At 36.3% G+C, this 13382-nt stretch overlaps 2 protein-coding genes across 3 annotated transcripts in view; both read left to right on the top strand.

Annotated features, from left to right (window-relative positions):
- The first annotated feature begins 5773 nt into the window (after positions 1-5773).
- On the top strand, positions 5774-6619 carry LOC108368025 (transcriptional repressor NF-X1 homolog). Its single transcript, XM_017622764.1, has 2 exons — positions 5774-6544; positions 6612-6619. Exons 1-2 carry the CDS (start codon positions 5779-5781, stop codon positions 6617-6619), a joined length of 774 nt encoding a protein of 257 aa, XP_017478253.1. The 5' UTR covers positions 5774-5778.
- A 66-nt stretch (positions 6620-6685) lies between these two features.
- The window catches only part of LOC108368024 (uncharacterized), a 42476-nt gene continuing 35779 nt past the window's right edge, over positions 6686-13382 (top strand). For both annotated transcript variants that reach the window (XM_017622763.1, XM_017622762.1), the window contains exons 1-2: positions 6686-7448; positions 12338-12426. In XM_017622763.1, the coding sequence (XP_017478252.1) occupies positions 6688-7448; positions 12338-12426 (850 nt within the window). In that variant the 5' untranslated portion in view covers positions 6686-6687. The remainder of the gene's footprint in view (positions 7449-12337; positions 12427-13382) is intronic.

The raw sequence follows: 13382 nt of genomic DNA, 5'->3' as shown, positions 1-13382 counted from the left end.
TAGCTGCCCCTCCATATTGCAAGTGGGGATTCGTGCAATAGAAATTTGTGGCACAGAATGTCTTAGAAGGGGCACATCTTCGAAATATAGCTGTGTTATGGCGGGCAGTCAGGCCGCCTCACTGGCCTTGAAGTGCTACAAGCTAATTTCTCAGCTAGTTTATGATTGCTTCAATGTTCTAAATTCGCTTGGAGCCAAGAATACAGTTTCATTAAGATGGGTAACGGGGCATGAGGGACATAATGGCATCCAAGAGGCTGGCTGCTTTGCGCAACAGGGAGCTACTGCAGTATTTTAATGGTCCGGAACCCTTTTGTGGGCTCAAGACCATAAATAACTGGTTCAACAAGCACTGGATGGTATGTCCAGGGAGGAGACAAGACGAATAATTTATCTGTCCTTCAAAGAAACGACTCAATTTATGCGAGAGGATCTCAAAACTCATACTGAGTACTACACGGCACACTGCTCCCTTTGCGATTAGCTCAGTAAAATTAATCTCTTAGCAACAAATGGCTGTCGCTTTTTTGAGCTGGACGAAGAAATGCCAGAACACATTCTCTGTCAAAGTGTGGCTCTCGCTGGACGCAGACTAACTCACTTGGGTGCTGCTCCACTTAATTTATACGGAATTTGAATCAAAATGCCTTTGGAAGTGCTAGGCTACATTAAAAGCTTTCCTATATATGGCGGAGGGCCACGTACAATAGATCACTTTGGAGGTCATGGTGCGCATGGCCCATAATAATACTTAATAATAATAATCTATGTTCTAACTTTTTTTGGTATCACGTAGAATACTCTCTTAACCCAATGTCTACTCTAACTACATTTAACTTAGTTTCTGCCCAATTAACTACATACTCAGCTCGAATTCAACTCATATCTCCCAGGACGCCACTAGCTAATATTCCAGCAAGCATTCGCTGCTCTTTGTTATGCTTATTCATTTAACATGCTTTTTTCGACTTCTTCCTCTCTCTCTCCCTCGCCCCTACCCTTGTATTCTATGTTGTTTTCCCAACTACCAACTACAGCTGCTACAATTTGGCTTTTTTGCACTATGCTAGTTGGTAGTACAGAGTTCGGCTGCTATAAATAAAAGTTGTGATATTTCATATTTTACCCTCAATTTGATGCTGCTTGGTTGTCTGGCTGACTGCCTGACTGGGCAGACTAGGCGGCCGGCTGACTCGCTGCAACTCATGCCGCGGCTAATACATATATTCGCAAGCTCCCCTTTGCTGCCTGCATTGCTTTCATCATTTTCCTCATCATTTGCAAAGTTCAAGCTTTCATTTTCACTTGACGCGCGCCCAATTGGCGCGTTCTCTCCCTGCTCGACACACATAATTTAATTTTGTCAAACAAGAAAGAAGTTTTCATATTTTCATGTTGTACTCGTATTTTTGCCAACGTTTTTGTTTTTATTGTTATTCATGTTGCTGGATGAGTCGCTTTTCGGTAGTTATTGCTTGTGTTGTATAGTTGTAAGTTGTTCTTGTTATGAGATGGCAATGTTGTTTTTTTTTTTCATTACATAATTATGCAAGCTGCGCCCCCCCCCCCCCCCNCTTGCACTCATCATGTTACCAAAAATAATTATCAAAAACTTTTTCTCAACTAATTGTTCTTACCCGTGCATAACTTTTCCTCTCTTCTCCAGCCGAATGTTTCAGTGTTGTTTTAGTGAGCACTTTTTGCGCCAAATTTAGATTTCACTTTGTTCTTTTGTTACAACACTTTTTTGATGGGATAATTATGTTCCTTATGCTTGTGTCATAATTTGTGCTTTGACTTTGGAGAGGCTGTAATCTAATTGGCAGCGCTATGAATAGAAGGGTTAAAATTGGGATTTTAAAGGGGAGCGCATGTTTAGGAATTACGTCAGCTATTTATAAGATTAAGCGAGAGATCAATTAATTAAGGTGGATTGAAGTTTCAAGCGGGTTTAAAAGTTAGCAATATCAAAAAGTGTTAAAAAACAAGAATAACTAAATCAGTTCGTTTATGCTTACACCTTTAAAATACTCTTACTACAAACTGCATATACACTTGCGCTTTGCATATATACTTTGATATAAAAAAATATAACAAAATACAATAGTTTTTAGTTCAAAAAAAAATATACCCAAATAAAAAATAAAAATTATCTTTTCAATGCCATGAAATATGTGGCAATCTTAATGAAGGATGTTAATCTTAAAATCACCGTTAATATCGAGATATCTGAACGTTGAGTAAAATAAAAAACAATGCTTTTTAGTTGAGTAAATATAAAGAGCTTAAATAAAGTGGCAACCCTGTAAATTTTTTTATTGATGAGAACTTCTCTCAACACCTCTCTTTTACTACTCTACGGCAGCGATGGGCAGATGCTCTACTCAAGTAATAGGCAGAAACAGCTTTTAACCTAAAAACGTCTATACTAGCGATGACAGAGAGCTTTTACTTAGATCGCATCCATACCAAATTTATAGAAAGGTTTTAAAGGCTTCTCCCGGGGGAAATGCTTCGGTCGCAATTGATCTTTAAAACATACTCCTACATAAAAGCTTTAAATTAATAATATAATACTAATAATAGATTGGTGCTTACATATATGTTAGTGTTTGGCCGAGCTTCTCCTCCGATTTGTGGTGTGCGCTTTGATGTTGTCACATAAAGCGGAGGGACCTACAGTTCTACGCCAACTCCGAACGGCGATTGTATTCTTATGAGAATGGCAGAATACACATACAAAGTGAAAAACATGATTTAATATTTCAAATTTCCAAGCTATATCTGAGTTTTCTTTAAAGACATATCAAAAACGGCAATAGAACCTTCTTGTTCAGGTATTTAGGCGATACAAAGTGATTTTTAGTTTTCTTTTACTGTGGTTCTAAGTATTTTATTTTATTTTTTAGCGTAAGCGTAAAAATAGGGGGTTTTTGGCTGTATACGTTGACATATAGTTGAGAAGTAGGTGCGATCAAGCAAAAGTGTAAGAATTTACATATGTATACCTTGGACGTTATAGTGTCATTCTGTTAAAAATAAGTTCCGGCATGTTTTAACCGGCTTCCAAAAAAAGGAGGAGGTTATCAGTTTGTCTAAATATTATTTTTTTTTTATGTATGTTACCGCATAACTGTCTACCGATTTCAATAATTCTTTTTGCATCTGAAAGGCAGTGTCACAGAGGTGGTCCCATACTAATCTGGTATAAATCCGCTTATTGGATCATGAAATATATATATATATATATTTAAGTCGGTTTTTTTGCTAAAAATTACTTGTTCAGCTTATCGATTTATATAATATAACCTCGTTGGTGAAATATACACGATATTCTCGATGAAGAACAAAACCAAACATAACAAGTGAAAACTAAGTACAAATCACACAAGAAAGTAATATTGTTACTCTCCACGATCGCTGATTGCTCAATTACTGTTTTTTTATACCCTACATACGGCATAACTATTAGGTACATACGTATATTATCAAAAGTATGCTAAATACTGTTTGGTTGCAAAGCGAAACTTTTAGTACTTGCACGTATCAAAGAAAGTATGTATACATTTATGTGCATATCTGCTCAGACTTATAAAATAAAATTTGGGCTTATTAAATTTTACAATAATAGCTTAGAATTATGTAATTTACTTGTCCAATGATTTATAGGGTATATGTGACACAGTATAGAATGGTACATATTGCATATTTTTAATGTTAATTATTATTTATTGCTATTTCTATGCATGAACATCATGTGCAGTGAATAGAAATAATGATAGTGATGATATTTTTAACTAATGGGGAAACGGAGACTTTAAAGGCCTAATTATATGATTATTTTCTTTATAAGAACGAGCTCAAATATCATTTGGGTTACTCGTCAAAGCCTTTATGAAATAATGAAAAACTTTGGCTGCGATCTATTCAATGATAGATTTAAAGTTTTAACGGGACAAATAAGAGATCGCATCAGGCCATCTGATGAAAATTTAAAAGAATTTAATGAAAAGATATTTGTCCTGTAGTCACGAAGAACGTTTTTTCAAAGCAAATAAAAGTTGGATTGAGTCCTCTACAGGTTTTCCGTGTTCAGAAATAATAAACGTCAATTGTCAGAGGAAGCTCTAGAGGCACGAAAAATATTTTAAGAGCTACAGCGAACATTTTTCTGGCAAGTGCAACAGAAAAAAAAACGAATGAAGATATATTCAATAGACTTTTGATTAGTTCCGACCCTGTTGTATCAAGTATGAGAAAACTACCAGAAAAAAATTACAGGATTTGCCGTAAGAAGCACAACAGCTGCTAATTATGAAGCCTCATAGCGGTGATGAAAATGTTGATATTGATGACAATGACGCAAGCGAAGACGGTGATTATTTTGATTAAAGATTATATATTCTAAATTACTTTCTAGGCTTAACAAAAACACGTAGATAATTGTTGATGAGAAAATTTGTATAATTCGTATTCGTTTACCATATAAAAAATTACCTAAAAAAGTGATGTTGTAGGTGATGTTAATGATGAAAATTGTAATGAAGATAATGATGAAGATAATTATTATAATGATAGAAGTGGTGTATAACTTGTAATAAATGATGATTAGGATTTTTGACAAATTATCATTAATAATAAATATTATTTATGGGAGAAACAACTAAATTTTAACTTTTCTGGCTCTTTGGTAACGCCATAAAAACCTACATAAAAAAAAAAATCCCACTAAACTATTTTTGGATTTGTCTTCTTTTTACTTCATTTGGTGCTAGTTATACAAATACGTCAAAATATTTTACATTAAATGTACGTATGAATTGATTTCCACTTTCAGGATCGATTAACCCACTGTGTGACGCCAAGGATTAATCTCTTTACTAGAACGAATACAGTTTTAAGCCCCATCACTTAGATCTCCTTTCACTGCGGCGACTTAACTCTCATTCGTTCAAAAAAAAACTTGAATTAACTGCCGAACCTAGGGTCAACTCGCTACTATGGAAACGGCTCGCAAGGGCATAAGTTCTTAGCTGTCGGAAGAAGACGGTAAGGCCTGTGGTGAACACACCTCGTCCCATGTTTTATGTTACGTTGGTTGATTGCCTATACCAATCTCTTGCCATGTATGCCCATAAGGCAATGTCCGGGTAATAATAATAATTATTATGTTATTTTGGCGCTGTTATCGACCCCATGTCCTGCAGATTGGTAGTACGCACCTCTAATTACTTAGCCACAGTATCTGGCGATTACCCTGACTATTAATCTTAGAGATGAGCGGCCATGCAGAGTCAGAGCTTCAGCTCGCTTTACACCAACTTTCGCCAAATTTGGTTATTAGTCAGGCGGGTGGTTTCCATGGCCCACCTGGTTTTACCTTACCGATGAGTTTGCTATACTTAATTAGCTACGGAAGGAAATATCCTTCATTTTCCCAGGCAACTCGTCGGCCGTGCAGTTGCCGGGCATTCTCTTGTGTCCACGAGCCCAGACAACAATCACCGAGCATTTAGACGCAAATAGGTTGAGAAACCATCTGCATACTATCCCTGACTTGGACGCTATTACGTTGGATTTTAGAGACTTAATGGCGTTAAGCCATTGTTGAATTAATTTCTGAAGTCAAGTGCGAATTATAAAAACCTTGGATGAGTTTCTGTATGTTGTGAGATATATATCTTGATATGAAATGTGTATTTTCCATACATCCTATGCAGCCAAGAGTGACTAATGTTCGTCCATTCTTCTTTGCCCTCTATTTGTAGATGCCTTAACATGGGCTGCTCCTCCGAAGCTGCCAGAACGAGGACACAACGCAGCAGCATCAACGGCTATTATAAACACAAGAACAACACCAACAATAGCACAATCAGTTACAGTAATAGTAACTGCAATTGCAACAACACAAACAACAACTGTTGTGACAACTATAAAAGCAGCAGCGACAGCAATAGTTTGCGTTTATTGAGTGCAGAGGTGATCTGTCAAAGCACAGTTGACAGCGACGAGGAGCCAACAATTTCAAAAGAAAATAACTGCCAGCGACAGACAGACACAACGACAGTTACAACAGTCATAGAAAATACACAAAAGCAGCAAAGGGAAAGAGAACTAAAAGTCGAAGGCGCTAAAGCGGAAGACACTGAAAAGCTGCGACAAATTGAGTACAGCCAAAGTGAGAGCGTCGAGGCGGAAGTGGTTGGTGTTGCGGTTGAAGGATTGCTGTGTACTGTAGGCGGACGCCATTGCGAATTGTATGCCACTTGTGTAAATTGTTGCCCAAGTGAATTTGATATTAACGCGCAACACAACAGCAGCAGCAACGACAAGGAAAGTTGTTACGCAAACTTTCGTCACCGCACGGCAAGCGGAAGAAATAATTGTTGCCACCGACAGTTGCCGCAAGAACTGCCGCACACGCGCGACGAGTTGCCACCTCAAGCGAGGCAAGAATACGAACCAGAGAAACCAAGAGAAAATGAAACGTGGCGCGCGGCATACGGTAGCTTGGCGCTGCGGAGGGAAATGGAGACGAGCGCGCGTCCGCTTGCGCCAGCCACCGCCCTGGCGCGCACAAGCTGCTATGAGCTGCTGCATTATGCGCGCAGCGCCCTAACCGAGCGGCTGGCTGGACTGCGATATAGTTTGAGCAAAGCGAGGGACCAATGCGCGGGGGAAGAGCCGATGGAGAGCGCTGGCACATGGTCACAGGGATTGAGCCATGAGCGACGCCGGCGACACAGCCAGCCGGCGCTGCTGCAGAGGCTTGATGAGGGCAAGCGCCAGTCGCTGCAGATGGCATATAAGCGTGAGCGCCAACAGGCGCGAGTGCGGCGCGACGAGCAGCCGCAACAACAGCGTCAAAAGCAACGAATTGATGTAGTGCAAACTGCAAAATGCTGCCGCCAGCAGCAGCAGCGCGTTGAGCAGCAGGAGCTGCCAAACACTTTGGGGCAGCAAAGGAATGCGTTGACATACTGCCACCACCACCACCAACAACAAATCGAAGAACAGCAACAACACCACAGCCACCACCAACAGCAACCGCAGGAGCAACAACAACAACAACATCAACATCAAACAATGTCCGTCAATAAGAAGAAACAAAAACAACTCAAAGCGTCACAATTACAACAACACCATTCCCCACAAAAACTTCAACAGCAACAAGAACCGCAACAGCCGCAAAAGTCACAAAAAAAGCCACAACAACCGCAAAAATACCAGCAACAACAGCAGCGACATCGCTTGCGACGCGGCGTTCAGACAGTTGCGGCTGCCGCTTATGGTGCCTTTAGCTACATCGGTCACAACTACTATCATCTGCTGGGCAATTCCTTGAGCTTTTATGCCGCTTCGAGTGTTATTTTGGTGCTCTGCTATTTGACTACAACAACAGCGGCGGCACACTCGCCCGACAAGGCGCCGTTCGATAAGCATCCTATGTAAGTAGATGACTGGGAGAAGGGGGTGGGGGTGTTGAGTGTGAAAACGCAAACCAGAGTAGGAGTGTGATAAATTGTAAGAAAACATCATATCTCTTTAGTAGGCATAGACAGCACAATGGACTTGAAGCGTTGCACAGAAAGTTAATAAAGCAAACACACACACATACATACATATACATACGCACATTAAACAAGCGCACACATGAACACCTAGAACTAGCTAGCGAAAAGCACAGCAAAACACGTTGGTAGTCTTTTTGATATCCATACTTCGAAATTTATTTTACTTGTGTCTACTTTTTAAACGCCTAATTGTGCACTACATACATACATACACTCTCCACTACTCCACTCTATTTCAAGGCATTCGAAATCGCGATAGAGCGTTAATAGATTTTCCCTTATTTCTTACTTAGCATATTATTTATACTCTCCTAAACCGATTCGGCTTAAGTGTATCCTTTTATTTTTACACTATTTTCAATATAAAAGTTTAGCTAAATTTTTTTCAAATTTAATTGGTTTATAAAATTTTGTTATATACTCCTTTTTCTTTGATTTTTTCTTTCTTTCAGTCAAGGCATCGATTGGTCAAAGTAAGTGCGCTCATTAAAAGCAAATTATTCAAAAATTAACACGCTTAAAAATTTCCAAATTTTATTTTAATGAAATTAATAAACCAAAACTTAGCCAAATTACATAAATACAATAAAAAATATAAAGCTTTGATAAAACCAGTCGCGCTCAGCTTACTGCCTACTAAACAAAAAGCCTCTTAAACCAAATTTTTAATTCCTGTTCAAATTTGTGCATTAAAGCAAAGTTAGCGAAGACGAACTACACTTAAAACAGTTTGCATGTCATTTCTTTAATTAAAGATTTTATTTGTCTATTGTTGTTTCAAAGTGCTTCATACATTAAAAATTATAACAATACAAAAGTCAATACATGCATACATCTGAGCTATTTAAAAATTGAGATTTTTTTAAGTTTACATGATGTTTAGATATACATAGCTTTCAATTAGTTTGCGTCCCAACCAAACAAAAAAACACAAAAGCGATACCTCAAGCAAATCATTGAGAGTCAACAATTCTCTCAATTAATATACGATATTTCAAAATATTATTGTTGGTTTATAAANTAGTTGCATGTCATTTCTTTAATTAAAGATTTTATTTGTCTATTGTTGTTTCAAAGTGCTTCATACATTAAAAATTATAACAATACAAAAAAAAATTGAGATTTTTTTAAGTTTACATGATGTTTAGATATACATAGCTTNAACCAAATTTTTAATTCCTGTTCAAATTTGTGCATTAAAGCAAAGTTAGCGAAGACGAACTACACTTAAAACAGTTTGCATGTCATTTCTTTAATTAAAGATTTTATTTGTCTATTGTTGTTTCAAAGTGCTTCATACATTAAAAATTATAACAATACAAAAGTCAATACATGCATACATCTGAGCTATTTAAAAATTGAGATTTTTTTAAGTTTACATGATGTTTAGATATACATAGCTTTCAATTAGTTTGCGTCCCAACCAAACAAAAAAACACAAAAGCGATACCTCAAGCAAATCATTGAGAGTCAACAATTCTCTCAATTAATATACGATATTTCAAAATATTATTGTTGGTTTATAAAATTTTTACAAAATTTTCGTACAAAACAATGCGCTTTACACCCTTTTTTATTTTTTTTTTTATCAAAGAATACAGAAATAATCAAGAAATTACCCAAAACTTACTGGATAAATTTCGAGAAGTTTCGGAAGCCTACTGATTAGAAGCAAGCCTCTGAAAGTTGCGAAAATCATCCCTAACAATAGAACAATTTCGAAAAAGTCTCAAAAAGTCACAAAAGTCCAGAAAAATATCATGAAAATTGCGGTAAATCCCACAAAAGAAAACACGCCAAAATCTCGAAAAATCCGAACAATTCAGAAGCTTTCAAAAAAATCCCTAAAGATTCCGAAGATTGCCGAAGGTTTCCGACAAAGTCCAGACAAATCGGAAAAACTATGAAGGGCAACGAAAAATACCTGGAAACCTCAAATCATCTCCAAAAGATCGCAAAAAGGCCACAATATCCTGAAAAAATATCAAAAAATCCCCAATAATCCGGAAAAGTTTGATAAGGGCTTTGAAAAACCCAAAAGAATCCATCATATCCTAGGTTAGGTTAAGTTCAAGTTAGATGGCAGCCCCGTGTAACCGGGGTTCACTTAGACAATTAGAACATGCTCCTTTGTGATACCAAAAAAATTATCAAAATACTCCCGAAAATAGCGAAGAGTTCCCTAAAGGCCTAAAAATATCTAACCAAAAGTCTCGAAAAAACTCAAAGGGTTCGAAAGAAACGAAAGTCCCAAAAAAGTCTTCTAGAGACGAGTAGGAAACTCCGAAAACGTCGAGAAATTTTGCCTTATATGTCGTCTTGCCTAAGAAATTTAAATTCAAAAATATGAGGCATTTCCCGCGAAATAGTACGAGTCAGGTGTTTCACAAGTTACGGTAAAGTCTCGGATCTCATAAATTGTATAATGATTAGAAATACGTTAGGGGGTTTCGGAAAATATCATGTGACGAGTTAACTCACCTTTGGCAGTTAATTAAAGATTTTCAGTTCAGAAATGAAAAATTAAGGGCCGTATGTAAGTTAACTCTCCACTGTTCAAACAGCCCTAAAATCATATATTTAGGAGATTTTGTGATAGTTCAAACTATTTGGTTGTGGTATGAGTACCGTAGAAGTATTTAAAATATACGACATGTAACGCTACGGCAAATTACGATACCATATGAAAGCCTAATATATATGTAATATATTTATCATCTACAAATAACTTTCATTCCTCGTCTGTTTTTTACGAGACAGCTGGAACTCACCATTTATGGTTGTGGTACAAGCATAAAAATTACCATTGTGAAATGCTATTGCAGTACTTGGTCAGATATAAATCTGGTACGTTCCAGCTTCGAAGACTGCACTGTATTGAAAACGTGGCATACAGTAAGAAATCTACTGTGTGCCGGGACAAAAAGGAAAGGAGCTGGCTGACATGTTGGTCAAACCTGGGGTATAAACCTTGCTTCATATTTTTGTTCTACTGTAGATACGCCTGATACCAGCACTAAGGGAGGGTAAAAATAACTTCTGCTTTCGCCTGCCAGGCTTACTGTAATGTTTCTCAGGAAGAGCCCTAAGGGTGTTACTCCCTCCTTGTCTGCTAAAAAAAAGATTCGGCTACTGCCGGCTACTGGTCTGGATCGAATGTGACTATGTTCACTTTAATTTCGAGCTGGAAGCTTAGTTTGAGTTAGAATTGTTATGTGTCATCGCGTGCTAAACATTTTGTTTTCGGTAAAGCAATATTTGCTTCCCACAGCAGCAGAAATTGCCGCAATGTTTTATAAAAGTTTTGCTTATCAATTATTCCCAAAGTTTTTAAGCTTTTGTTTGTATGTACATATGTCCAAATTTCAAATACGTTTATTACCTTAGACTATTTTGAAAATAACGTTGTATACATTAGTGTAAACTTTGTATAAAAGTACCGTTAGGCATCTGTTAATAAACTCTAAGCTTTCTCTGTGTATAAAAAATTTAGCTTTTTTTTTGTAACTGCATTCAAAGTTGCACACAGATTTAGTAACTTAAAAATTAAACTTCAGTAAAATCAAAAATTTTTATAAATCAAATCCCACATATAATTTTAATTGGACGCAGTTCTCATCGTCTCCATGGATGTGGAGAACGTAATTGTGCGCTTAAGTAAGTAGTCGTAGAAATTGATATGATACAATCAACAGCTGCTTTGCCATTGCACATCGAAAAAACATAAAATTTATTCAAAATTTTAATTATCATCCTTTTCATACATTCGATTGCTTTTGCTTTTTCGATAGGCGCATATTTCTGCATATTTGCCTTTCATAGTAGCGTGAATAACACACAAAAAAAAATGTTTTCAAAAAATTAAATTAATGCAAAAGTTATTATTTGTAATTTGTATTTGTTGTTTAAATTAAAATCTTGTCATATTTTAAGATATGACTCAAAATATCTTGGACCAATAACAGAATTCAAAAAAATATTTGTATTGTTTTTAGTCCTTGTCTTGGCCAAATNCAGTTTAAATTTAAATTTTGTTATATTTTAAAATATAAGTGAAAATAACTTGGACAAATAAGAGAATTCAAAAAAATATTTGTATTGTTTTTAGTCCTTGTCTTGGCCAAATTTTAGTGCTACACTTCACGTGGCCGCTCTCAGCTAAGAGAATGTTTAATTTAATTAGCAGAGCTACTACACCCAAAAAGTACAAAGCTTTGCCCAAAGTAGGTTTTATATTTGTACAAAATTTCATTTCAAGTAAAGTTAGTATTCAAAGTGATAATGAAATGTAATGGAATACGTTGCAGTTAGACCACATTCGACGCTGTACATGCATACAAACATACATACTTAGTAGAAGTGTGTGTTTCAGTGAAAACATACCCTTAGGTAAAGGCATACCGCACTTAGAAAAACAAAACTTACTTTTCCATTAACAAAATCCCTATGTATGTATACCGTCTGCTGCACACAGTCTCCACCGCAAACGCACACATACTCACATACATGCATTCAAAACATTTTTACATATTTACATTACCTACTTTGCTTAGATTGCCCTTTTCATATGAAAAGAAAAAATAATAATTTCTACTCTTTAGAATATATGTAAAATGTTAAAAAATTGTTCTGTATAATCATTACAAATACACACATACATACCTTGAATTTACAGTTATAACCATTTATTTTTATTTTTTTGTATTTTTGTTTTTTTTTCCTTTCTCGACTTTTGCGCCCTCTTGCAACTCTTTTATTCGCAGATTCGACGAGTCCAGCTCGGATAAGGAAATTTTGGACTTGTTGCTGGAGAAGAAACGTTACGATAAACGTCTACTGCCGCCTGTTAACGGTGAGTATAGGAGTGTGAGTATGCGTATGTATGTATGTTTAACGCTATATATATAAATGTATGCATTACCTTTCAAACTTACCCATACCATACACATGTATACATACCTATGTACATATGTATGCATATGCGCCATTTTTTCGTGTGAATGCCAGTTATTTTGGAGTGTTCGTTTACTCAGCTGGGAAATTGTACATACATGCTTGTAAGCTTTTCGTTTGGGAGTGTGTGTTTTTTCCTTTTTTTAATTTTCATTTTTTATGCGCATAAATGTACACACGAGACTTGTGCGCATGTAAAGCAGAGTCACAGGAGGTAACTTGTTGGTTTTGTTAACTAAACCGCATCATACAAGTATGTAGAGAAATGCATATCTGTGTGGCAAGAATGAACATTGGTGGGTAATGAAATGCCAAAAAAATCGACATACATGAAAAAATTGCAAAAAAAAAACACATTGCAAAGTCAGAAAATGTCATCTGAAATTGGAGAGGGTTTTCGAAGGACCTAATCAGCCATATGAAAAATATATTTTAACATATAAATAGGAAAGTGTGCGGGAAAAGGGTAAAGCATATTATTACAACAAACATGGAGGAAATCCATGCATATATGTACATTAGGATGGTCCAAAAATACACATGGAAATTAATATTTTGTAACTTTCCTGTGGCTGAGAATATTTCTCCTCAGAAATCTTCAAAAATTAAAATTATGATGCATATTTTTCACAACCAGTAATCTTATTTCACGAACACGTAAATTAAGAAGAAGTAGAATAAGAAAATATCCTATTTTCGTATACAAAAGATAAGATTGTCGGTTATAAAAAAATTATGTAATCCGAGAACTTAAATACTAGAGCGTTTGATTATTCGCTTTTTTTCGAAAAACGGGGTTCGAATTAATCGCAAGATGGCATTTTGTGAAATCTGGTCAACCATTTTCAAGTTCAG

This window comes from Rhagoletis zephyria, unplaced genomic scaffold (genome assembly GCF_001687245.7).
Source record: "Rhagoletis zephyria isolate East Lansing unplaced genomic scaffold, Rhagoletis_zephyria_1.1 Rzeph_scaffold_02921, whole genome shotgun sequence".
Classification (NCBI taxonomy): domain Eukaryota; kingdom Metazoa; phylum Arthropoda; class Insecta; order Diptera; family Tephritidae; genus Rhagoletis; species Rhagoletis zephyria.
Note: the sequence above shows the minus strand (reverse complement) of the source record. Positions and strands in the feature narration are given on the sequence as shown.